The sequence below is a fragment of the Symphalangus syndactylus genome, chromosome 7 (assembly GCF_028878055.3).
Source record: "Symphalangus syndactylus isolate Jambi chromosome 7, NHGRI_mSymSyn1-v2.1_pri, whole genome shotgun sequence".
Lineage (NCBI taxonomy): Eukaryota > Metazoa > Chordata > Mammalia > Primates > Hylobatidae > Symphalangus > Symphalangus syndactylus.
This window is the reverse complement of record NC_072429.2, coordinates 111,199,831-111,227,631: the sequence shown is the minus strand read 5'-3', so window position 1 is coordinate 111,227,631 and position 27,801 is coordinate 111,199,831. Positions and strand designations below refer to the sequence as shown.

The window sequence follows — 27,801 nt, the reverse complement described above, 5'->3', positions numbered from 1 at the left end:
AGCGGTGTGTGAGTTACATAGGGCCCACAGACTGGTTTGACCAGGTATGACATTTACATAGTGTGCAGGGAAGGCTGGTCACTCCACCCTAATCTTCTTATTCAAAAGGTGCCTTTGCCTGGCAGGGGCTATGTTGTCTTCTCCTTACTGTACTCATGGTTTGGCAAAGAGAAGGGCAGATGGAGCCCCCATTTTGGACATGCCTAGTCCCAGGTAGCCTTTTCTTATGGGCACAACTGTGGGCATTCACCTGTGCAAGCTTCTGGCTTGCTTGTCTATGTCTGCAGCTCCATTTTACAGGCTGCTCTTTGTTAGAAAAGAAAGTGATTTGAGGGCTCCTTTTCATTGAAAGGAAAACCTTACTATCTGCCTACGTGATTTCTTATTAACTCCTGTATCATTATCATTGATTTAATACCATCTGATTGGGCTATAATTTTTAGTCCTTATATTCTTCTTGTCTGGTTTTGATATCAAGATTACACTACCTGCCTAAATTTAGGAGCATTCTCAATTTTCTAGTATTGAGAATAGCTTGTGTAAGATAGGATCATCTATTTCTTGAATGTTTTCTAGAACTGAAACTATGGACCCAGTGATTTAAGGTGGTGGAATTTTAATGGTTGTAAATATATTTAGATTAACTTTTTTATCTTAGATTTTAAAAAATCTTTTTCTAAAAACTAGTTCCTTTCATTCATGATTTCACACATATTGACATGAAAATATTCAGTGTTTATCTTACTTTATTTGCTGCTGCATGTTTTTGTTAATGCTGTTTAATATTTTTATTAATATTGTTTTATCTATGTTTTTCCTCCATTTTATTTTCTCTAGATTTGCTTATCCTTTTTCTCATTTCTTGAGATAAATACTGCTTTTTTTTTTTTTTTTCTGAGACAGAGTAACACTCTGTCACCCAGACTGGGGTGCAATGGTATGATCCCGGCTCACCCAACCTTTGCATCCTGGATTCAAGCAATTCTCGTCCCTCAGCCTCCTGAGTAGTTGGGATTACAGGCATGCGCCACCACGCCTGGCTAATTTTTGTATCTTTAGTAGAGACGGGGTTTCACCATGCTGACCAGGCTGGTCTCAAACTCCTGACCTCATGATCCGGCCCTCCTCAGCCGCCCAAAGTGCTGGGATTACAGGAGTAAGCCACCACGCCCGGCCAATACTGCTTATTAATTTGCATTTTTTCTCTTGGATCTACACATTTTGATTTAAGAACCTCTTAAGCTGCTATGCAAACGTTTTGATATGTAGAGATTTATCATAATTTTATTCTAAATTGGTTCTAAGTATAGCATTATGATTTTTCTTTGCTGAAGTGCTACTTAAAAGTATTTAAAACTATCAAAATAAAATTTTAATCTATAACTTATTATATTATACATTTCTAATTTACTTGCATGATCAGATATGTATGATTCCGGTTCTTTGGCTTGTCATAGGATTTGTTTTGTGGTCTATTATATAGTTAATATTTATGTTCCTTGTGTACTAGGAGAGAAATTTGTATCATCTAATGAGTGCAAGTTTTTATATACACCCAATAAACTCTCTAATTATATTGTTAAATATTCATCTTCTCACCATTTTTTAACCTGCTCGGTCTAGCAATCATTGAAATAGTTGGGTAAAATCTACTATTCTTAATTTGCCATTTTTCTTAAAATTTTTACCACTTTCGTTTATATATTATGAAAGCCTGTTTTCAGGTGCATATAAATTGCATTTTTTCTGGTTTTTTGATACCTTGGATTTAGTATATTTATACTTATTAGCCTTTTTCTTTTATTTTTTGCTTTATATTTCTTTTGCTTTTTCTTTATTCCTAATTTCAAAATCTTCCACTTGCTACCTAATAATGTCAATATCTGATACTTTCTTGCTTATTTATTCACTTATTTATTTTTAAGTTTACTTACTATGTGCATCCCCCTCACTCCAGTAGCCCCCTACACATATTCTAAACTACAAGTTTCCTAAGAGGAAAGCCCTTATCTGTTCATTCACCACTATACACTAAGTGCCAAGAATAGTGCTTACACACTGTAATTATTCAATTTGTTACTCGATTGCTTTTGAGCATTGTAAAGAGATGTTTTCTGTTTTAAAATCAAGTCATAATTCGAATATTAGAATAATAACATTCTTTAAATGTAAGAAACCTTGGAGCTGTATTCCTGTTCTAGATTTTATACATGAGAACTTGGCTTAGGAATAGCTAGTTATACTTGCAAGCTGAAAGGCTTATACATATGACCTGTTTAAAAAAGAAAGAAAGAAAGAAAACTTTTAGCAAATCTGTAGAGATAAAGTGAGGTTCTACTGTAAATTAGTATTAATAAGACATTTCCAAATATCACTACGATAAAAGTTGCAGCAAGAGTATCTCACTAGCAATCCAATGGTAGATGGTCCTAACTGATTATGGCTCTCTTTCTCATGGAAACTGGTCGTGACCTTATAATGCTTTCTCTAGGTAACACTCCATGTAGCCCTTACTAAAGCCAAGTTGTTAAGCAATTGAGATAAAACCTATTTGCCATTATCTAAGCTAAATATATGTCCCTCCCTATTTCCCCAGCTTGATCAATTTCAATGTTTTCATCATTTCCAAAAACTTAAGATGCATGCTGTCATAGATAAAGAACTACAAATGTAATTTTTTAAAAAAAGATATTATTTAGTATGCACTTACTCTACACAAGTTTCAATGATTAGACCTCATGAGTAGTTATGGGAAGGACAGAGATAATGCATTATAAATGCAATAAAAACATTACAGAACAGCATTATAAGTATTACTATCCCCATTTTACAAAGGACAAAATTGAAAATCAAATTGTTAAAATGATTTACACAAGACTACATAAGTTATTATTACCAATAAGAATAAAGGCAAAGAAAAATATAAGTATAGGTAGAGAGAAATACATAATTATCCCATTAACTACATCCTTCTTCCCCACCCACTGTCTTCACCTACTATACCAGTACGTATTTAGACACAATTCCACCAGGTCTTATTTTTATACTCCAGATGATATTTCTTTACAATAATGTTCTCGAAATCCAATCTCATTAATTTTCTAACCTGGTCGTCAAACCCTGTTTATGGTCCTCAAACCCTGGTCCCCCCCTGTTTATGAGAAAATCTCATTGCCCACTTCAGGGTCTTCAGGGTCTGTCTTATCAGCTTCCCTATTTCCTATTCTTATTTTGATAAATGTTTCCTCTCTAATTGTCCAGTTTCTTAAGGCTAACAATGTTTGTAATGATGTTTATAATGATCATTGAAAAACAAACATCTCATTATTTTCAGTATAAAAATATGCACACCCAAATGAATGGACATATACATTGAGGCCCTAGATAGTAAAAATATTTTTCTTTGTCTTTTGTAACATATATCACATACCTTGACTTAAGCATGTTGGTTTCCATAGCACTTAAAAAGTAAAGTTATTTGTGGTCTTTTTCCTTTTTAAAATTTTTAATTTTTACAGGTTCATAGTAGGTATATATATATATATATATATATATTTATGGAGTACATGAGATATTTTGATACAGGTGCACAATGTGTCATAATCATTATCAGGGTAAATGGGGTATACATCACATCAAGCATTTATCATTTATTTATGTTACAAACATTCCAATTATACTCTTTTAGTTACTTTTAAATATACAATAAATTATTGTTGACTGTAGTCACCCTGTTGTGCTGTCAAAGACTAGATCCCTATTCATTCTCTCTAACTTTGTTTTCATACCATTAACTATCCCCACTTCCCACCCCTTACTCTTTCCATCCTCTGGTAAGCATCATTCTACTCTCTATCTCTACAAGTTCAATTGTTTTAATTTTTATCTCCCACAAATAAGTAAAAACACAAAAGTTTTCCGTTTTTATTTTTAATTTTTGTGGGCACATAGTAGGTATATACATTTAGGGAGTATGTGAGATATTTTGATACAGGTATACAATGTGTAATAACCGATACGAGGGTAAACGAGGTATCCATAATCTCAAGCATATATCCTTTAGGTTACAAACAATCAAACTATACTCTTTTAGTTATTTTTAAATGTACAATTAAATTATTATTGACTATAGTTACCCTATTGTACTATCAAATACTAGATCTTATTCATTATTTTTAATTTTTTTTTGTACCAATTAACTATCCCCACTTTTCCGCCATCACCTCCACTACCCTTCCCAGCCTCTGGTAACCATCCTTATGCCCTCTAACTCCATGAGTTCAATTGTTTTTAATTTTTAGCTCCCACAAATAAGTAAGAAAATGCAAAATTTGGCTTTCTGTGCCTAACTTATTTTACTTACGTCCTCCTGTTCCATCCATATTGTTGCAAATATTTCATTCTTTTTTATGGCTGAATAGTACTTCATTGTATATATGTGCCGCATTTTTTTAATACATTTGTCTGTTGATGGACACTTTAGGTTGCTTCCAAATCTTGACTATTCTGAATAGTACTACAATAAATGTGAGAGTGCAGATATCTCTTCGATATACTGATTTCTTTCTTTTGGATATATACTAGCAGTGGGATTGCTGGATCATATGGTAGTTCTATTTTCAGTTTTTTGAGGAACCACTATACTGTTGATACTGTTCTCCATAGCGGCTGTACTAATTTACATCCCCGTCAACTGTGTATGAGGTTTGCCTTTTCTCCCCATTCTCACCAGCATTTGTTATTGCCTTTAATTAAAAATTAAGACATGGCTGGGGGCAGTGGCTCACACCTATAATCCCAGCACTTTGGGAGGCCGAGGTGGGTGGATCACGAGGTCAGGAGATCGAGACCATCCTGGCTAACACGGTGAAACCCCATTTCTACTGAAAATACAAAAAATTGGCCGGGCATGGTGGCGGGCGCCTGTAGTCCCAGCTACGCGGGAGGCTGAGGCAGGAGAATGGCGTGAACCTGGGAGGCGGAGCTTGCAGTGAGCCGAGATCGGGCCACTGCACTCCAGCCTGGGCAACAAAAAAAATTAAGACGTAAGCTTTATTGTGTATGTTCACTTCTAGCTCTAATAAAACTTATATATAGTATATAAATATGCATACATCTGTTTGTATTCAGCAGAAATAATTTTAAAAGAAAACTAAAGTATTTTAGATGCAGCAGATCTAAAATATATCTTCTGATATATTTTATTTGGAGACTGTAAGGAGGCAAAATACTCTTTTACCTAGTATCTGTTCAGTAGGCGAATCACTATTAAGCAGATAAAATTAATTATGCATAAAAAAATGCTAATAATTTGTCTGCCTCATAATTTTTATTCAGAAACTAAAATCACCTTTCCAGCTACTGCCTAGACATTTATATAAGTATTCTCCAGGTGTTTTCAAAATTTCCAGGTGTAATTGCTATGGCATACGTGGATATAAAAAAGGCAGTATTATTCATAGAAAGCTATTCACCAAGGATTTAAAGCAGTATGTAAACATAATAATAAGATAAGTGCATTCTCTCAAATTGAGGCTAGCAGTGTAAAATTGTTGCAGAGGCATTATTTTTAAATTTGTCAAACATGTTTCCCTTTCCTCAAAAAACCGGATGCTTGCATTACAGTTTTGACATTGTGTTGAAACATTGGGGAAAACTTCAAAGAAGGAGAAAGTAAACTTTTCAAAAGATGAATATTAGGAGAATACACTTATCAGTAAGATTAATCCTTTTAAACAGAAATTTAAGTCCTTCCTTTACCCTCCAGGGACTTAGTTCAATTTTACGAAGCCCAGCTATAAATGCCAGGTTTCTGTTCTGTCTAAAAATTACACTGTGTTTTCCTGCTTGTTTAAGGGAAGGTACAATGTGAGGTTTTATTTTTTATAAATAAATCAACCCCTTCATCACAAAAGGCCCATTCTTAGTGACCAAATTAAGTAGTCACCCTGCTGGTTCTTTCGTAAAAAGAGTTGTATGAATATTTTATATGAAAGAAAGATATTCCATGGTTTGGGACAAAATTTTTATAGACCAGCTTGAGTATAATATATGGAGTGCAAATTTTGTGTATGTGTATCAATGTGTGTATGTGTATATGTGTGCTTGGGAGAAGATCAAGTTATTTAGCTCTGGTTTGAAACCCAGGAATCAATTTATCTACTTGCACATGTCAGCACACCTCCTCCCCTACAAGTTTCCCATCGTCTTTTCACCTACTATTCCTTATTCTCTCAATGCACACTTTAGATATCACTTTTTAGTGAGGTTCCTGAATGCTTCCCTTTGTACAGCATGCCAAAATTGCAAGTCTTTATTTAATATAATTCCTTTCTTTAGCAGACTGTAATTTCCATGAGTGCCAGAACATTTTCTGATTGTCCACTGTCATAGTGATATTTGGAAATGTTTTATTAATACTAATTTCCAGAGTTAGTAGGGTAGTGAGCCTTTAAATACTTGTAGAAAGAAAGAAAGAGAGAGAAAAGAGAGAAACAAAAGAAAAGAAAGAGAAAAAAGAGAAAAGAAAGAAACAAAAGAAAAGAAAAGAAAGAAAGAAAGAAAAGAAAAGAAAAAATAGTAGGGTGGTGAGCCCTTAAGTATTTGTGGAAAGAAAGAAAGAACAAAAAGAAAGAAGGAAAGAAAGGAGAGAGAGAAAGAGAGAAAGAAAAGAAAGAAAGAAAGAAAAAGAAAGAAAGAAAGAAAGAAAGAAAGAAAGAAAGAAAGAAAGAAAGAAAGAAAGAAAGAGGAAGGAAGGAGGGAGGGAGGGAGGGAGGAAGGGAAGGAAGGAAGGAAGGAAGGAAGGAAGGAAGGAAGGAAGGAAGGAAACCTTTCTCATTTCTCTGTTATTCTATTAAAATTATTTAAGTGTTTGGTTCCACCATTTCCTCTTTAGTTGAACTGGGATAAATTATATATAGTGTTCTTCTTAAAGCACAGATTTATCGTTATTTCTTATAAATGTTAAAGTGCCTTAAACTCTTTGTAAACTTTTATGAATGAAAGAAACATATTCTTACTGGTGTAATTAATTATATTTTGATATAAAAATATGTTTGTAGTAGCCAAACAACAAGATATCATTGACTTACATTTCAAAGATTCCATGACTCTGAATATTCCCACTGGTATATTCAGAGATATACCCACTGTCTGATTTCTTCTTAGCACAAAACAAATTCTAATGTAGAAAATTACATTTGTTATCCTGATTTATTGTAATGGCCTTTATGTTGTACATTTCTTTATTATTTCTTAAGTAATCAATAATTACAAAATGGAAATAATCTCAAGACCTCATCCAGATCTGTTAACAATGAAGTGTTCTAGGACCATTGCCATAAAATGAATGAGCTAATCTTTCTATTTCTCTACATATTTTCAAAATATTCTGTCAGTCTCTTTGTTCACTATCTGGGTTCAATGAAAACAATTCCTCTGTCGTGAAAGGATTTTATTTTTTAATCTGTCTGTTACCTCTAGTTTTGAAAGTCTTTTGCATAGGGATAGATGATCTGTCCAAAAATACTGTGGTTTGGGTTTTGCTATTTTATAACGGGAGACCTAAGATAAAAATGTGGAGAATGACTGGAGAAAATAGGGTAAGAAAAATGGCTGCAGGGCAGACAAATAGGGCCATTTATTTTGCTGTAGGTAGTGAAATGAACTGAGCTCAACATAGGAAGAAAAACCACTCCTAGGTTCAGTAACATGGCATTACTTGCGGGGAGATCTTTTAAATAAAGATGTTTTATAAGGTGTCCTGCTTTTTTCCCAAAGTAATTCATTTATAGTACCTACACATGGATTATAGCACATAATATTTATAGTAAATTCTAAAACCCTATGTTTGACTATATGCATTAGATACTAAGTTTAATGAGAAGATCTATGAATATCTTTAGAATTTATTTATTGTCTTACTAATAAATATGCATTAGTAATTTGTCAGATATGGATAAGGGCTCCTTTGTACTTCGAGCCCCCAAACAAAGACAGAAATGATGCTGCTGGTTTTCCTTCTGGGTTAGAAAAAGAAATGAACATGTCTTAAAGGTCCATAAAAAACAGTCAGTTGTCCCTTGGTATCCCTGGGTAACTGGTTCCAGATCTTCTGATACTAACATTCACAGATGAATATATAACTTATATACATCCTCCCACATACATTAAATCATTTCTAGATTACTAATAATACAGGATATGATGTAAATGCTAAGTAAACAGTTGTTATACTGTGTTATTTAGGGATTAATGACAAAAAAGTCTGTATATATTAAGTACAGATACAGTTTTTTCCAAATATTTTCAATCTGCAGTTGGCTGAATCCACAGATGCAGAACCCATGTATTACAGAGTGCCAACTGTATTTTAAAGCAATTAATGTTATACTAACACTGTTTTACAGCAAAACTCCGAGAGTCCTGCTTTGATCCAGGCAATATAATGAATGGCACCAGACTTGGAATGGATTATAAATTAGGGTCAACAGTCACCTATTACTGTGATGCTGGTTATGTTCTTCAAGGTTATTCAACACTCACCTGTATCATGGGAGATGATGGAAGACCTGGATGGAATAGAGCCTTGCCAAGTTGTCATGGTAAGAAGCATATTTTTTAGCTGAATTTTCATGATTAGAAAAAATCAAAAAAAATATTTAAAGTCAATTCTGTGTCTCAAAACATCAACTATTCAACATACAATCTACAAATGTGGTATTGGCAAGGCAGAGATTTTATCAAATATTTTAAAGTTGAATTCAATAAAGACCTGGTTTTGGAAAAGTGCTTATATTCCCAGGTGTCTCTAAAGCAATATGTGTACTATAATAGGCAAACTTTATGAGAACTGGGTTACTGCCTGTTATGCTAATTTTTGTGCCCCTAGGACTTGTACCTGAAAATGTTAGGTGCTCAGAAAATATTGGCTGAGTACATGAGGAACAAACACGCTGAAACTGACATTTCAACACAAGTAGATAAATTTAATAATTTAAATATTATTAAGAACTGGTGATAAATCTTTATCTGTAATAAGGATAAAGAAGAATATGTATTTCTTCTAGGAATTAGGTTGTCTAGAAGGAGATATAATACTACATATTTAAAAATCATATACTTGTATATAACTCTCTCTATATAACAATAGAGATACAGTAAGAAAGGAAAAACAGAGAAACAGTGATATCATTGCTTAGAGTTACTAGAGACTCCCTAATTCATTGAATGATCCTAATGCATTGTACAAAAATTGACACAGAAGTGATATCAGCTAGGACAGATTTCCCCAACTATAGGTCACCAACAGTGAATCATAAAATCAATTCATTGGGTTGTGACTAGCATTTTTATAATAGACATAGAAAAGAATCAGGTAAAATTAAATTAAAAGTTAATAAAAATAATAGGAAAAAAGTATACTTTAAGGAACATAGAGTACTTTTTTTCTTTGTTTTTGAGATGAAACCTGGCTCTGCTGCTCAGGCTGGAGTGCAGTGGTGTGATCTGGGCCCACTGCAACTCCATCTCCCGTGATCAAGCGATTCTCCTGCCTCAGACTCCCTAATGGCTGGGATTACAGGTGCACACCACCACACCCAGATAATTTTCGTATTTGTATTAGAGATGGGTTTTCGCCATGTTGCTCAGGCTGGTCTCAAACTCCTGGCCTCAAGAAATCCGTCCACCTCAACTTCCCAAAGTGCTGGGATTACAGGAATGAGCCACCGCACCTGGCCAAGAGTACATATTACTTTTGGAACTTTTCTCTGTTATATATAAAGAAATAAATAAAATACAATAAATATAAATCTGTGTATATATTTACCTGCATGCATTCAAGAGTTTGTTTGAATTGGGCTATGATATAAATTGCATTTTTTACTATTAATTTCAGTGAAAATAAACAACAATTTTTGATATCTAATACACATGGTAATTTTTCCTAGTTGTAGAATGTATTCACTTATAAGAATTACATGTGCACAATTTCTGATTTACCCCTCTCTGGGTTTATTTTGTCTCATCTATGAAATAGGGATAATTAACATTTTTTACTTCAAAATATTGTTATAAGAAACAAAGAAATGGTATACATCTTCTGATTGGTCCATCATTACCAGAACAGCTGGTTAATTTTTGACTTGCATTTATGGTTCATCTATCAGAAGATAAAAGGAATAGAGTGATAACTACTTTGGGATTAATTGCTCCAAAGAGAGAAAAAGTGATTTATGGCATGGAAGTTTATACGAAATGTAAGAGAAAGGGTCGTTGTATCGTATTGGAATTTAGAACTGTAGAAATTAGTATTATGTAATTTAGAATTAGAAAAATCTAATTTAGCTAGAAAAAACATACTAAACATAGAAAATAACTTTTCAAATTTTACTGCCAATGATCATTTGGAAACTATAGAAAATTTCTGAAAAATTTCTAGGAGCTGGATTCAAAATAACTAAAAGTCCTGATGCAGAAATATCAAAGGACACAAAAAACTATAGATTATTAAGATAGATGTTAATCACAGGGATAAATGATTAAGTAGATGGCTTTCAATGACAGGTGAAAAAGTCAGGAACACTAAGAGTAAAGCATGCTTTCACTAAAAATATGCCCGCCTAATATAATCATATTCCTTTCCAATAGGTCATAGAAATGCCAGTTTCAGCATGAAATGTGCCATAATATTTTTTAAAAAATCCTTTTGAGTCAAAAACATTTTGCAGGATCAGTTATGGCCCAATTAAGTATACTTAATGTTGGTTGGATAGTTCACATCTACAGACAATTTGGAGCATACAGCAGACCTGGATTCAAATAGATGTCTTCTGACACCTGTGACCTAAGGCAAGCTGAGTTTTGACTTTTAAATCTCTAAAACTAGATTAATAGTTATTAATTCAGTAGGTTATTGTGAAGATTCAATTAGTAAACACAACACATACAGAGAATCTAGTAAAGTTTCTGACAAAAGTTGGAGTTGTGATTTCCAACGCAGTGTTCCAAGAGAAGCAAAGTGCTGATAAACATGCATCACATCTTGCATCAGGTGTTATGTTTTTGGTTAACTAGTATACTTCTGTCATTTTAATATTAATTAAAAATAATTTATCTATATTATGATGTGAATACACACATTCATTCACTCCTGAAAATTGAATAGGTGTTGAGTATGTAAAAATTTCTCTAAGAGATAATTTTTACCATCAATTTTAAGTATCGTTAGACTTTTAATCAAAATGGACACAATATTCTGGAAATCAAATAAATTTATTCAGTGAATTCTTTAAGCTAATAGAAAAAAAGTTCAAGATAAGTTTATGATTGCAACCAATAATTTCTAGTATAGTTGGGGAAAAAAATCCTGTTTTAGAACTAGATATATTTAATACTAAGAAATGAATTTTTTTTTAAAAAGTCTGGGTTTCTGCATGACTTTTCAATTTATTTATTTAGTATATATAATCATAAGATATTGTTTAATTTGCAAGGTTGTTGAGAAAATCATATTAAATAACTTACTTTAAAGATTGGTCTATGGCTGTCACTGTCACACAATAAGGAGGATTTGATATATTTTAGTTTTCTAATCAATGTCACACATATCAAATTATTTTTCTTCAGTACTTATACACGGGGCTGGATGACTTTCAGATGTAATAACTTAATATCTTTTTTTTTTCCAGACAGGGTCTCACTCTGTCACCCATGCTGGAGTATAGTGGTGCAATCATGGCTCACTGCAGCCTGTACTTCCCAGGTTCAGGCAGTTCTCCCACCTCAGCCTCTCAAGTAGCTGGGACTACAGGCATGTGCCACCACACCCAGCTAATTTTTTATTTTTATTTTTTTTGCAGAGACAGTGTCTCACTATGCTACCCAGGCTGGTCTCAAACCACTGGCCTCAAGTGATCCTCCCGCCTTGGCCTCCCACAATGCTGGGATTATAGGCATGAGCCACCACATCCGTCCTAACTTAATACTTAAAAGTCAAATTTAGTATTTAAAGTATGGGTAATAAGCCAGAGGGTTCATTGTTCGTAAAAACAAATTATTTTTTTATTTTTTAAGATAAATTTTTAATTTTTATCTGAGGTATGCATATGATAACTAAGAAAATAATAAAAAGTAGCTTATATTTAAAGCAATGGTCATCTGCCTTATCCCTCTCTATCCTCTTATTGGTCAGAAGCTGAAGATTCTAATTTCTGTTTCTAATTGCTCTGATGGCCCCTCCCATAACTCCATATAGCATAGGAAGATCTGTTTCTTTATTTACCAATTCTAGATAATAATATCTCATTATTCCCTGATACAAAAGATGATGTAACATACACAGTCCCTCTCTTCAATGTTTCAGAGTTATATTATTTGGGGTTATTCTAGTGATTGCTTTTGCTATACATTAATATGTGTATGCCTCTATTTCTAATTTTATCAATGTTTGAGAATTGGGTGACTGGCCCTTTGCTGCTTTTCAGCCTAGGTCCCATCCCACAGTAGGTATCCTGACTAAAATCTCTGATGAAATTGTGACTGACTGGTAGGCATTGCTTTTGAGTGCATAAATAGGAAGTTAACTGTGATTCCTAGGAGTGAAAATAAGCAAAGCTTTTTCTTTGTTTGTTTATTTATTTATTTTTTAGTGTAGAAGCAAATACCAACATGATTGTATTCTGCAGACTCTTAAAACACAACTACATTTTGCTTTTTCTTATAATGTTGCCTTAGTTGCACTCTAGAAGAGCATAAGCTCCATGCAGTCATAGGCTATAATATCCTGTTTAGCATGTAACACTTTAATTTATATAAATAGGCTCTTGTTAAATATCTATAAACTCAAACCGAACCGTATCAATTTATAAAGTTTGCCTATTTTAGAAGATAGATTTTTATCATGATTTAGGATTAAGTGTATATTTTAAATCTGAAGAAAATGTTTTTAAGAGCTTAAGTTGGACATTGGGAGATTATATTTGTCAGAAGTAGATCCAAAATGATTGCATCTTGTGGTAAGTCCTGCTTTGCAGTTTATCTCATGATATTTTCATATATATTAAATAATAGCAGAACAGCATATCTGTACCTACAATTCCTTTCATGATTAAAAAAAGTGTTTAGAAAATAATTTCTTCCCTGTTTATTTTTCTTACTTTAAAAAGTATCTTTTAAAACTCTGTAGTAATTTAGTTATATACAGTCATACTGAATTAAAGTAGAAGTCATATGTCATTCTTATCCATAATCTCACTCAATATTAGGTAAAGGTAATAAAACAAAAATAGTGACAGATTCCAGATTTTCCCCTTAATATTATTTGTTTGATTTTTCTGACCTAATCATGTTGCCTTGACTTATTTTATCTAATGGCACAGGTCTACCCTTATCCAGAGCATCTGCCATCTCTTACCTCTTTTCCTCTCTCCTGACTAGTTTTTCCTCCTTCCTTTGTTCTCCATATAGTATCTTCCAAACACAATACAGTGATCTTTAGAGCATAGTTCAGATTATATCATATTTACTCAAAATCCACCAATGGCTTCCCATATCAGAATAAATGCCAAAGATCTTATAATCCAAAGTTCTACTTCATCTGCTCATATACACCCTGACCTCTTTATTGTTTCCTCCCTCTGCTACACTCTTTGAGTGACACTAGGCTCCTTGATATTTCCTCAAAGCACTGATCAGACTTCTGCCCCACATCTTTTGCATATGCTGTTCTTTCAGGCTGGATTATTTTTACACCAGCTGTCTGGCTGGCTAGCTCTCTCATTTTCTTCAGGCATCTAACCTCTTGTCTTCTTACTAGAAGAAAATTCCTTTTTACCCTCCCCCTGCTCCTCAGAGCTCCCAGGACAGAATCAATATCTATTCTGAAATTGCAACTCCATATCCTCAATATAGATTTATTTGATGTATGTAAAGCCCAAAGTACTTTCAGGACCTCCTAACTTTGAAAGGTAAATCATTGAATAGAGAGTACTGACCACAATATGAATGAAATATTACTAATCTTTTCCATTGTTACAACATACAGTGAGCATCCAATTAATAGGCAGTTATAATATATGACCCTAAGAATAAACATATTTGGACTGTTAATGAACTACTAGCTCACCAGTTATTCCAAAGAAAAGATTATATCATTTGTTGATTCCTTTTAGTCAGGTATTAAAAGTACCATTATGCCTGGTCCTGCATTTAAAATTGGGGATAACAACATGAATTCAACATTGTTCTTGCCCTTAGAGAGTTTATAATCTGATGAGATACAGACAGGTAAAGTCCATTGCTAGAAATAAAAACAGTACTGTGAGCACAGTATGGATATACATCTGATCTTGTTATGAAGAGAGATCAGGGAGGCTTCCTTATGAAAGTGATATGTAAACTGAATTTTAAAAGTATAAGTAAGAAGAAACTAGGTGAGCCACAGGAAATAAAGAGATTATGCGTTTCACAACTAGGGTTCAGCATATGTAAACATGTAGAAGCAAAGAGCAAATAGGAAATGCTGGTGGAATTTCAAGTAATTCAGTAAAACAAGAGCATAGGGAGGAAGATTGTTGACAGATGACAGCTTACCTGTATCAATCTTGTAATAATAATATTACATATTATTTTGTATTTCACCATAATGCCATGAAGTAGAGACTATTAATATTCTCATTTTATAGATGAGGAAACCAAGACACAGAGAGAGGTTCATCCACTAGTTCAAAGTCACACATGCTTAGCAGTCTTCTTATGAAGCCATGATCTTAATCACTGCCCTATAGGTAGACTGGTTAATTCTGCAAAGGACTTTGTATTGACCTATTTATGTCTCCAGAACCAAAGAGTGCCTGGAATATTTTAATTGATTTAATGTTTTACAAATGATGTATGGCACTAAGAATAAGTGGTGAGATTGAAATCTTCCTCCAGGCTAAGTATGAGAATTAAGAGAATATAAATTCCTACCAAGAAAAAAAAAACCTGATAGAATTTTTCATCTTAAATGCATTTTTGTATTTCATCTGAAATACAACTCTGGACAGTTTACAAAGGCCTATATAGATATACTTAGCCAGCGCTAGCTCTGTTCTTTTCAATACCTTTGTTTCACATATGCTGATATAAGATCTGGATTATGCAAAAAAAAAAAAAAAAAGATTTAAGTAACTCAATCACTAATGACCTCTAAGGTCTGTCAAAAGTGCCTAAACACAAATATGTTAAGATTAGACATCCAGTGGTCTTCTGGCACCATTCTCTGTTCAACTTCCAAGGATATGTAGAATGACACATATATCAAGCTTTTAAAGGAAGAGCCCTCTTACCCTGTTAATTAAAGAGAAAGATTTGAAACAAACCAAAAAATAAGAAGTCAATTTTATAATTACAGCTTTCCAACTTTAAAGTCATCTCTAACTGGTAACCTCATACGCCTTACTTTTAATGAAATCATAGTTTGGGTATATATAATTCAGAAATAAATAATTACACTTTTATTTCAGATATTCTGTTTAAATGGCACGATTTGTCTTGTGCTAAGATCCTTATGTCAAATGTCCTTGAGGTTTACAAAATTTTTGGGGGTTGTGAAATAAGTCTAGAGTCTCATTCCATTATCAATGCATGTAGAGGTTATCTAATCTAATATACTGAGCCATTGGCATTTGAGATCATTTAAATATGTAATATAATTAAAGCATGCAGACAAAAGATTCATAAAACAAATGCTTAGTGGTAAATTATGTCTGTGTATCATCAAATATCTGCTTTTCATCAGCAGCACACGGGAATTTTGTTCACGGATAAAATACACAGATTATGTGTTGGAAAGGTTTTCAATAGAGAAGCGTAATGTATTTTAATGTATTTTGTATTGCATTGGGATAAAACCAAAGCATATTTTGTTTTCATATGATGGGAGAAATTATTATTTAAATGGAAACAAGAAGAGGTGCTAATGTTACTGAGCACTTGCTATTTTTCTGACACTCTTACATACACTCTGTCTGCAGTTGGCCTCCAGGATGCTAGTCTAGAGAATCATTAACATTGTTATAAACAAATCCCTCCTGCTGTGGATTCTGGAGCATACTATGTGGAGTAGCCAATGTAAGAAGCAATTTGCAAATCAATGCCTTTAATTCAGAGTATACAGGTTGAGAATCCCTAATCCACAATGCTTGGACTAGAGTTTTTCCGATTTCAGATTTTTTTTTTGGATATTGGAATATTTGCGTTTATACTTACCAGTTGAACACCCCTAATGTGAAAATCCCGAATCCGAAATGCTCCAATGAGCTTTTCCTTTGAACATGAACTTTGAATATCATGTTGGTGCTCAAAAATTTCAGATTTTGGAGCATTTTGGATTTTGCGTTTTGAATTAGGGATGCTTAACCTGCATTTTATTGTTACCATTGACTTGGGGTTCATATTTAAACCATATCTCCAGATGGACAGTCATATGGCTTCTCATTGTACTAAGATGTGCCCCATTCTCAACTACCATGTAGTCTACATTTAGGTAAGACCTCAAATGTACCTTCCTGGTGTATTGTCAGTTTTACTGGACCATATATATATACACACACACACACACACACACACACACACAGACATATATATATATATATATGTCTGTGTGTGTGTGTGTGTGTGTGTGTGTGTGTGTTGAATCAACTTAGTAATTATCTTCTTACAAGTGAAGAAAATAGAGTATATAACAGTAACTGTTAGAAGTCATGGAAAGGCTCAAATGGTATTAAGGTAATAATAACACAAGAAATTTAAGGATAGTCAAATTTTTACTTCTGTTGGGGAATTAAAAATCCTACTAACAGAGTTTGTTCCACAAAACCTACAAAAGAAAGAAATTAGTTTTATTATTAAATAAGCACATCTAGAATGCAATGAACATTGCAGGCAGTCTATGAAAGACACTACAAAGACTAGACAGAATCATGCAGATTTATACAATAAGGTAAAAAAAGAATTATTGAAATTTATTTTATCTTCTTGATAGACCAACTGATGTGGCTTGTCTCTAGTATACCTCAAGTAAGAACCTTCAGTTATTGTCAGAAGTATGTGTTTACAGGTTCAAGGGCCAGAAGGCAGGTAACCTTGCACTATAAAATCAAAAAGTATGCTGATTATGTTTTCTAAGGGAAATTCTAAAGGAGGAGAGTAAGTTTGTTGCTTCCTTCCCCTTTAGTATACAAAGACAATTTCATTGTTTTACATTTACACTTTAACCAGCAAACAATGCACTCTAAGATTCATAAGGGAGATATATGCTTAAAAGAAGAGAAGTTAGAGCGCTCTGTGTAGCAGGGAATTTGATCCCTAATCCGAAACTACAAATCTAGTGAGTTAGACTGAACCAAATAGGAGAGTTAGTGAGGAAAGCTGAACTGTATGTAGACTGTGGTTCCAAACAGTCTTAAGCTTAAGCTAACCCTAAAACTAGACATTACCCCCTAAATTCCAAACCTGAGTTTTGGGACCTTTCTGATTCAGAGAACAATTGATCTATTCTGTTAGGAAAAGAGACAAAAGAGCAAGAAACAAAGGATCATTCAATGAAACTAATATTTTCCAGATTTTGTTGGGCCACAGCAACCATCTCTGAGACAATCTCTCTTGAGGGAAAGAATAGACAGGACATGACAAAGAGACAGAATGGTGATTTGGGAGTAATCTAATTAGAATAGGGGTTTTTAAAGTTTTTGTGCACTCCAATGAAGCTTATAGGCCCCTTATTAGAATAATCTTTTTAAGTGCTTAAAATAAAATAAAGCACATAGGCTTGAAAAGGAAATCAATAATATTTAAAGACATTTATTATAATATATAAAAACTATAATTAAAAATACACATTTTTCATGTGAGGATATATGTGCTTCTTGATGCATGAAATTAGAACTTCTAGTCACAGGTCTAATAACTACTATAATTTTCGATAGTGATGAGCATATATACCATTTTGAGGTATCTGAAACGATCATAATGCAGTATAAAAAAATCTATAATTTCTACTGGTGACAAAGTCCCAGTTAGCTTTTACTATTCATGTGCTTTGTTGCCTACATTTGTAATTAAGAGAAATGCTAAAATTCAGTTAGAAAAAAATTCGGTTAAAGTCTAGAGAAAATATAGACATTTTTCTTCTTCATCCAAATTTCTGGAACAAGGAAAGGAGCTCCTGAATATAAGGCAAAGGAGAAGATGGGCCACGTTCTCTTCTTTAGAAGTCTGAGGTGGAATAACAGCCAATGCTACTAGTAGTCTTATTTCACGCCAGGCTTCTAGAAGATAAAGAGTTAAAGAAAAATAGAGGACCACATCCACCTTGACCTTCAACAGCCAGGCAGTGACCTTAACCATTGAGAAACAGCTGAAATGACGTTATGGCTTCCTCTTCTTTGGGATGGAGTACTCTGCTCTTGATCCTTAGAGAAAAATTAAGAGAAGAAAATACAAGCCATGAGCTTCTCCTAGAGAATGACAGTGCTCAAAGTAGGATCACTTAAAGGCATTCCTACCTCTGGCAAGGGAGCAGATTGGCAAACTACTAAGAAAATTTCTCCTGCCATTACCTCTAAGCTTTGTATCCTCCTGAGATTGATGAGGTTAGTTCATTTTCCTAAGGCCTTATAAAAGCCTCATTATATTGCCAGCAGAAGATTCTGGAGTAGATCAGGGCAGTTCCCTAATTCATTTTCCTAAACCCACACTATATACCAGATCTAACAAACACTTCCTGTTCCAGTTCAAGTTTGTATTTCCCTCTGTCCTAAGGCTACTCAGTCTGTAAAGACTGAAGCTGGAATTTAAACCTAAGCCTTTCTCTTTTTTTCTTTTTTTTTTTCGAGATGGAATCTCACTCTGTTGCCCACGTTGGAGTGCAGTGGTGCAATCTCGGCTCACTACAACTTCTGCCTCCTGGGTTCAAGCAATTCTCCTGCCTCAGCCTCCTGAGTAGCTAGGATTATAGACACCTTTTACCACGCCTGACTAATTTTTTTTGTATTTTTAGTAGAGATGGAGTTTTGCCATGTTGGCCAAGCTGGTCTTGAACTCCTGACCTCAAGTGATCCACCTGACTCTGCTTCCCAGAGTGCTAAGAGTATGGGCATGAGCCACCGCGCCCGGCCTAAACCTAAACCTGATTCTAATGTGCTGAGTCTTATATTGTATTCTACCATGCCATCCTAAACGGAAGGATTTTTTAAATCTATGAGTTTTATACTCCATGTATTTAGTCAATATCAAGATATTAATAATTTACATTTTGTCATTTTTCCTAATACAGCATATATTTATTGGTAACCTATTATAAAAGCAGATGCTATGCTAGGCTCCAGAGGTACAAATAGTATGCAGAAAAGACATGGAAACTTTGATTTGACAGATCTTATAGACTAGAGATAGATATAGACATTAATCAAATCGCCATACAAAATAAATACAAAATTACAAACTGCATTTACTGTCCTAAAAGTAATTGGTGAAGTGCTATATAATGGGGGCTTCTGAAAAAGTCTGGAAATTAGAGAAAACATTCCCAAGAAAGCAACATTTTTGAGGCGATTTGGTAGAAGTTAACAAATTATTAAGGAGTGTTTTTCCCTTTAAAGTCATTTTAAACTAATATATTAGTTGCTTTAAGTAATTTCTTTAAATAGTAAAAGGTTTTCATCATTAAAAAGCAGTAAGACATCAACTATGTGATAAAAAGGTATTTCAGTTTCAAAAAGTGCCAATAATTCAAATCTTTTAAGAAATTATCTTCCCATACACTTTCCTAAAAAGTTAGCTGTTTCCAGGAGCTTGGGGTAGTGACAACAGTGTGTGACTGCTAATGGGTACTGAAATTATTTTGGGAGTGGAGGAATGTTCTAAAATTAGAAAATGGTGTTAGTTTTAAAACTCATGAATATGCTAAAAAGCATTCAATTGTACACTTTAAGACAGTGAATTTTATGTATGTAAATTATATCCCAATTTTTAATTGGGGTACAAAATGAGTCACATAGTATCATACGTTAACTGTTTATGCCCTCCAAAACTATTACCAGTAGTAGAATTTGTATGTGGTAACATGGAAGATCTATTCAAGGATATAGCTATTCATAGGACTTTGTCATAGAATGACTCTTTCTGTAAGATCACACTCTCTGATGGAGAAAACAGCTCACAGAGCACTGAGGGATGAAGGTGATGGCTTCCTAGCCAGGAAAATCTAATGAATGAATCCAGGCAATCAGTGAGATGACAAAAGTAGAAGCTTATATCCTAAGATGACTTATTGAGTCATTAAAATGGTTTATAAGCCACTGATTACCACACTGATATGGATTTTTTTTTTAGTATTAAAAAGAAGTGTGAAATTTAAACAAAGTCAATTCACATGTAATGGAGCATTATTGGAGTCTTGTCATTTAAAGCAGTTAAACAAAATGAAGTACGTATTGTTATAGCGGAGACATAAAAAGACATAAAGGGAATGGCTGGATAGTTAGGTATTTTTACTAAGATCAAATTTTTGAACAAAAGAAAGAAACAAACAATAGTAATTTTAATTTTAAAGTCAATACTGGTAATAATAGCTGTCTGAATTCGAATTCATATCACAGAGTTTAAGGGTTAGGAAAGGCTTCTCTTAAAAAATGCTCCGTGAGAGATACAGCTTTCAAACATATTCTATACTAGGATTTATGATTTGTGACATTCAATCAGGCTGTATCAATGCAGAAGTAATTTACTAGAAATATACTAGCAGTTTTGTAAGGTACAGCAGTTCTTTCAAACTGAAAGAGTCACAGGCCACATCTAGTAAATTATTGATTTAATATACCACATTGCTCTTTTCTGACCTGCAAGAAGTCATCACTTTTAAAAGTATCTAACTTGCTTTCTGTGAATAATTTATACATTATATAATAATTTTCATTACAGAGTATATTTGATAATAAATTATGCATTACACAAGTGAAGAGACAGATGTGAAATTGCAAGTAGCTTAAGGCTATGTTGCCTGTATTATAATGTCTCTAAGATACCTGAACATTCAAGTAGCATTTCTCCCACATAAATGTTTTGAAATTTCTTCTAATTCACTCAGTGATAAGTTTCTTCTTTTCTTCTTCTTCTCCTCCTCCTCCTCCTTCTTCTTTTCTTCTTCTGTCTTGCTCCTTCATCCCACATACATACCCCTGCTCAAAGTGGTATTTTCAGTGGATGATTAGATACCTTAAAACCTGGTTGTGGTGTGATAGTCTGATTTCTCCAGAAATATCACAGCTATCTACTGTATCATTGCATACATAATTCAGGGGTAAAACAAGAATATATGTAATATAGTTGGATCATGGACACATTTTACTTATACAAATGAAATTAAACAAATTCAGCCAAAAGAGAATTTTTTAAAATTAAACAAATAGAAGAATAAAGAACAAGAAAAATAAGAAACTAGGCTGGGCGTGGTGGCTCACGCCTGTAATCCCAGCACTTTGGGAGGCCGAGGCGGGCGGATCACAAGGTCAGGAGATCGAGACCACGGTGAAACCCCGTCTCTACTAAAAATACAAAAAAATTAGCCGGGCGTGGTGGCGGGCGCCTGTAGTCCCAGCTACTTGGAGAGGCTGAGGCAGGAGAATGGCGTGAACCCAGGAGGCGGAGCTTGCAGTGAGCTGAGATTGAGCCACTGCACTCCAGCCTGGGTGAAAAAAGCAAGACTCCGTCTCAAAAAAAAAAAAAAAAGAAAGAAAAATAAGAAACTGTGTGAATAAAACTTCACTCGCTAAATGAGCATATTCCTTACACTGATAAGATATTAGCATGCGTATTCATCTGTTTGTATTACTATAAAGGAGTACCTGAAACTGGGTAATTTAGGAAGAAAAGAGGTTTAATTGGCTCACATTCTGCAGGCTGTACAGGAAATGTGGTCTGCCATGCTTCTAGTGAGGATCTCAGAAGGCCTCCAATCACGGTGGAAGGTGAAGGGGGATTAGACACATCACATGGCAAGAGAGGAAGCAAGAGAGAGAGGGGGAAGGTGCTACATGGTTAAACAACCATATCTTGGGAGAACTCACTCACTATCGCAAGGATAGCACCAAGCCATTCATGAGGGATTTGCCGCCATGACCCAAACACCTCCTACCTGGCCCCACCTCCAATATTGAGGATTACATTCTAACATGAGATTTGAAGTGGACAAACATCCAAACACTATCATTCTGCCCCTGGCCCCTCATATCTTATATCCTTCTCACATTGAAAAATACAATCATCCCCTGCTAATAGTTCTCAAAAGTCTTAAATCATTCCAGCATGAAGTCCAAAGTCATAAGTTCCATCTGAGACTCATGCCCTTCCACCCATGAGCCTATAAAATCAAAACAAGTTATTTACTCCCAAGATGCAATAGTAGTGCAGGCATTGGGTAAACATTCCCATTCCAAAAGTGATAAATTGGCTCAAAGAAAGGGCCAATAGTCTCCACACAAGTCTGAAACCCAACAGAGCAATCATTAAATCTTAAAGTTCCCAAATAATCTTCTTTCACTCTGTATCCCACATTCTTGTGTGAGGGGTGGACTCCCAAGGCCTTGGGCAGCCCCGCCTCTATGGCTTTGCAGGGTGCAGCCTATGTGGCTGCTCTCAAAGGTTTGAGTTGAGTGCTTGCAGCTTTTCCAGGCAGAGGTGCAAGCTGCTAGTGCCTCTGCCATTATAGGATCTGGAGGGTGGTGGCCTGCTTCCCACGACTCCATAAGGTAGTGCCTTGGTGGGGACTTTGTGTGGGTTCTACAATCCCACATTTCCCCTTGGCATTGCACTAGTAGAGTTTCTCTGTGGGGCTCCAACCCTATAGCAGGCTTCTGCCTGGGCACCCAGGATTTTCTATACATTCTCTGACATCTAGGCAGAAGTTGACAAGCGTCCTTCACACTTGCATTATGAGCATCTGCAGACCTAACACCATGTGGAAACTGCCAAGGATTATGGCTTGCACATTACAGAGCTGTTGCCTGAGCTGTACCTGGACCCCTTTGAGCCAAGGCTGGAGCCAGAGTGGCTGGGATGCAGGGAGCAGCCTCCCAAGGCAGGCAGCAGGACCATGGGCCTGGTACAGGAAACCATTATTTTTTCCTAAGCCTCTGGGCCTGTGATGATAGAGGCTGCCTGAAAGATCTCTGAAATACCTTCAAAGCCTTTTCCCCATTGTCTTGGATATTAGCACTTGGCTCCCTTTTACTCATTCTAATTTCTCTAGCAAGTGATAGCTCCACAAGCCTGCTTGTATCCCACTCCTGAAAATGCTTTTTTTCTTCCCTGCCACATGGCTAGGCTGTGAATTTTTCAAACTTTTATACTCTACTTTCCTTCTAAATATAAGCTCCAACTTTAAGTCATTTCTTTGCTCCTGTAGCTAATTATAGTGATGTATGATATTTTCTTCTCCATCACTTTGAAAGCCATGAATGTCTGGCCAGTGACACCCCACCCGGGCCTCACTCGGCCACGCTGATGTGTCCCAGCTTGCCTTTGTTATAGTTTGTACCCGCAGTTGGTAGTTCCCTAGCTCTTGTTCTGAACCCAAGAAGGAGGATATTCTGGACATTGAAGGGTGAGGAGGGTGAAGACAAATTTTATTGAGCAACAGAACAGCTCTCAGTGGAGAGGCGATGCAGGAGGTGGTACCCCAATCTCACAGTCAGGCAGTTCTCTCCTCTTTGCATGGCTGGGTCTGGGGCTTTTTATGGCCCAGGGGAGGGGCAGGCTGTAGGTACTATTGGAAAAGGCAGCATTCAATTGGTTAAAAGACATTATTTAGAAAGAATCAATTAGGAAAGGGCGGGCGAACAGGAACAGAAGTTCTCACTCTGGGTCGCGGGTTTCATCCAGGACCAGCAGTCTGGTCTTTCAGCCTTCAAGCTGTTTTTTGCTTGAAGGTGGGGTTTCACCAGGGACCCACCCCTATCTTCTTGGGTATTTGGCTGCCTCCTGCCACTCTCAATAGGTTGTTAGAAGTAGCCAGGCCACCTCTTGAATGGTTTGCTGCTTAGAAATTTCTTCTGCCAGATACCCAAAGACATCACTCTTAACTTTAAGTTTGCACAGATCTCTAGGACATGTACTAGGATGTGAACACAATGCAGCCAAATTCTTTGCTAGAGAATAATACAGGTGACCTTTGCTCCAATTCCCAATGACTTCCTCATTTCCATCGGAGACTTTGTCAACTTAGACTTCACTGTCCATATTTCTACCAGCATTTTTGTCATAACCATTTACGTAGTTTCTAAGAAACTCCGAACTTTTCCTTATCTTTCTATCTTCTGAGGCCTCAAAACTCTTTGAACCTTTGCCCATTACCCATTTCTAAAGCCATTTCTACATTTCCAGGTATCCTTATAGTAACACCCCACTCCTTGTGTATTAGTCCATTTTCACACTGCTGATAAAGACATACCCAAGACTGGGCAATTTACAAAGGAAAGAGGTTTATTGGACTTATAGTTCCACATGGCTGGGTAGGCTTCACGATCGTGGTGGAAGGTAAGGAGGAGCAAGTCACATTTTATGTGGATGGCTGCAGGGCTGCAGGCAAAGAGAGAGAGAGAGCTGGTGCACGGGAACACCTCTTTTTAAAATCATCAGATCTTGTGAGACTTATTCCCTATCACGAGAACAGCATGGGAAAGACTTGACCCCATGATTCAGTGACCTCCCACCAGGTTCTTTTTATACCACATGGGAATTTAAGATGAGATTTGGGTGGGGACACAGCCAAACCATATCAGCTTGATAGGAATTTTCTAGTCAAATTTTGCTATCAATTTTTTAGTCTGTTTGTATTACTATAAAGGAATATTCGAGACTAGGTTATTTATAAAGAAAATAAATCTAATTGGCTCATGGATTTTCAGGATGTACAAGAAGCATGGCTTCACCATCTGCTTCTGGTGAGGGCCTCAGAAAGCTTGCAATCATTGCAGAAGGCAAAGGGGGAGCAGGTATGTTGCATGGCAAGATAGAGAATGAGAGACAGAATGGGGAGGTGCCATATACCTTTAAATAACCAGATCTCAGGAGAACTCACTCACTATTGCTAGGACAGCCCAAGACATTCATAAGGGATCTGTCCCCATGGCCCAAAGACTTCCCACCAGACCCTGCCTCCACATCGGGGATTACATTTCAATATGAGATTTCGGGGGGGTGGCACCAACATTCAAACTATATCAGCATGGATTTGCTACTATGAGCTTGGTATTAGACATGGGTTTGCTATTCCCTCAATAGAACCCAGAATCCATATAGAAGTCATATTATAAGCATCTTACCATTGGATATATTTCTAATGTTTAAAGATATATATCTTTCATATAGTATTGCCCCCAAATGTAAAGCACAGTAATCAAGCAAAGAACAAGCAAATTTCTATTGCAGAAAGAAAAAAAATAGGCTTATATGGCTTTATTGAAAGAGGGTGTATCTGGATTCTGTACTAAATTTAAGTAATTTTTTCTGAGATAATTTCAACCAAATGAAATGTTTATGTTATATGCTGACTATGGAACACTATTTTATAGTAGCCTGGTTTTGCAGATATAGTTCATTTAATCATCCAACAGACATTTATGGAGAGCCTACTATGTATAGACACTGTCCTGAGAAGAGAAGAGAAACATGATAAGACTTATGTTTTAGAAAAATTGCTACCAGTGGTATGAACTTGTGGTGATGAGTGGAGCTGAGAGTCAAAGAGCACATGCAGAAATTGTGGGAGTCTGGACTGTGACAGTTACAGAGGCAGAGAAGATAGAGAAGCTGATAAATCAGATAAGGTTGTGAGCAACAAATTGATTCTTTGTTGGACGCCAAGAGTCAGGGGGAGCAAATCTAGAATAATGGCAATTTATAAGTAGGCTAAGTTTGACATTTTCAGTCTCTAAATTATTGGGCTCTATAGGCACACATAAAACACAGTTCTTTGGTACAGCAAAATTATAATTAATTATTATCAATTACATAAACATTAAAATTATTACCAAACCCCCCCCCACATTTTAGAATCATCACTTTGGCCTTTTGCAAAGTATGTTCTTAAGGAGGCAAGTCCTGTGAGATATTACATGTAAAAAAGTTTTTCATGGTCAAATAAGTTTGTGAGAAGTAGCATGATATTTCCTAAACCTTACTAAAGTCTCAAGTCCCTCACTCATGTATTTCCAAGACTTAATTAATCATAGAACCATGTCTTCTTAAATACAAATGTTCTACAAACATGCTATTAAAAATATAGATTTTGGCCGGGCGCGGTGGCTCCCCCCTATAATCCCAGCACTCTAAGAGGCCAAGGCAGATGGATCACCTGAGGTCAGGAGTTCAAGACCGGCCTGGCCAACATGGTAAAACCCCATCTCTACTAATAATACAAAAATTAGCTTGGTGTGGTAGTGCACGGCTGTAATTCCAGCTACTCTGGAAACTGAGGTAGGAGAATCTCTTGAACCTGGAGGTGGAGGTTGCAGCAAGCCAAGATGGTGCTGTTGCACTCCAGCCTGGGCAACAAAAGCAGAACTTGGTCTCAAAAAATAAAAATAAAAATAAATTTAAAAATACAAATATGGATTCATTAACTACATAAGTTATAATCAGGAACAGTGGGTTCTTATGTTTAATGCATTACAAGGAATATAGGCTGTTTAGAGAAACAACAGCCAATTTGACAAAAGATCCACAGGTATATGTGGCATATGTCAAATAGCAAAAATAAGAATAGAATCCAAAGGTCTGACTTGCTTTTATCTTCAATCAGTTGTTAAGAGCCAGAAAGATAAAAGCTGCCCTTTTCTCGATTAGCCAATAAGATGACATTAAAACAGAAAGTAGGAATATAAAAAGCTTCTGGAGACCAATATTAGGAGAATCTGTGAAGTTGGCCTGACTTAATTATTATTCCATTTATATAAATCTTAGGTTCGTGCAAAAGTAATTGCAGTTTTTGCCATTAAAAGTAATGCCCCAAACCGCAATTACTTTTGCACCAACCTAATGTAAAACAAATTACAATAGATATGTATCTCAGAGCATAGTTAATTTTCCCTTATTTATAATAATAACACACTGCATAATTATCACTCACTATAATATTCTGTGTTATTGACTATAAATTAGGCCACGCTGTAGGCACTCATCAGAATAAACATAAAATTATGGTTACAAGTACAAATAACAGAATCTAACATAATATTACCATAAGGACATGTGATTAAATTACAACCTCATAGTATATCTGTAGTTTAAAAGAGCCTTCATATTTCTAAATATGATTTTTAATAAAAGCTGTCCTAAAAGTCAATTATATAAAATAAAATATGTAAAACAAATTCTGGCTGTCAGACACATGTTAATGTAGGGTGGCACAATGTTCATGACTAAGTCACAGAACTGAACTTGAGTTAGAAGTTTCCATTTCTATGGAAATGGAAATAAGAGTTTAATTTCCCAAATATAAAATAAGAGTTTAATTTCCCAAATATAAAATAAGAGTTTATTTCCCAAATATAAAAATAAGAGTTTAATAGTTTTTGTCATGTTCATTCAAAGTATTATAATTTTAATTCTGGAGCACCTTAAAATCAGAAAGAAAATTAACATAAGACATACTGCCCGTTCTTGAATGATTCTCTCATCAGTAGCATTATCAGTTGAATAAAGTTATCAGTGCTGAAATAAGAATAACACCTGACTGCTCTAATCTCAGACAATAATGAG

General features: G+C 35.2%; 1 protein-coding gene across 3 annotated transcripts in view; it reads left to right on the top strand.

Moving 5' to 3' along the window:
- Window positions 1–27,801, top strand: part of CSMD3 (CUB and Sushi multiple domains 3) — a 1,218,611-nt gene that overhangs the window by 937,393 nt on the left and 253,417 nt on the right. For all 3 annotated transcript variants that reach the window (XM_055287089.2, XM_055287087.2, XM_055287086.2), the window contains one exon: window positions 8,409–8,603. In XM_055287089.2, the coding sequence (XP_055143064.1) occupies window positions 8,409–8,603 (195 nt within the window). The remainder of the gene's footprint in view (window positions 1–8,408; window positions 8,604–27,801) is intronic.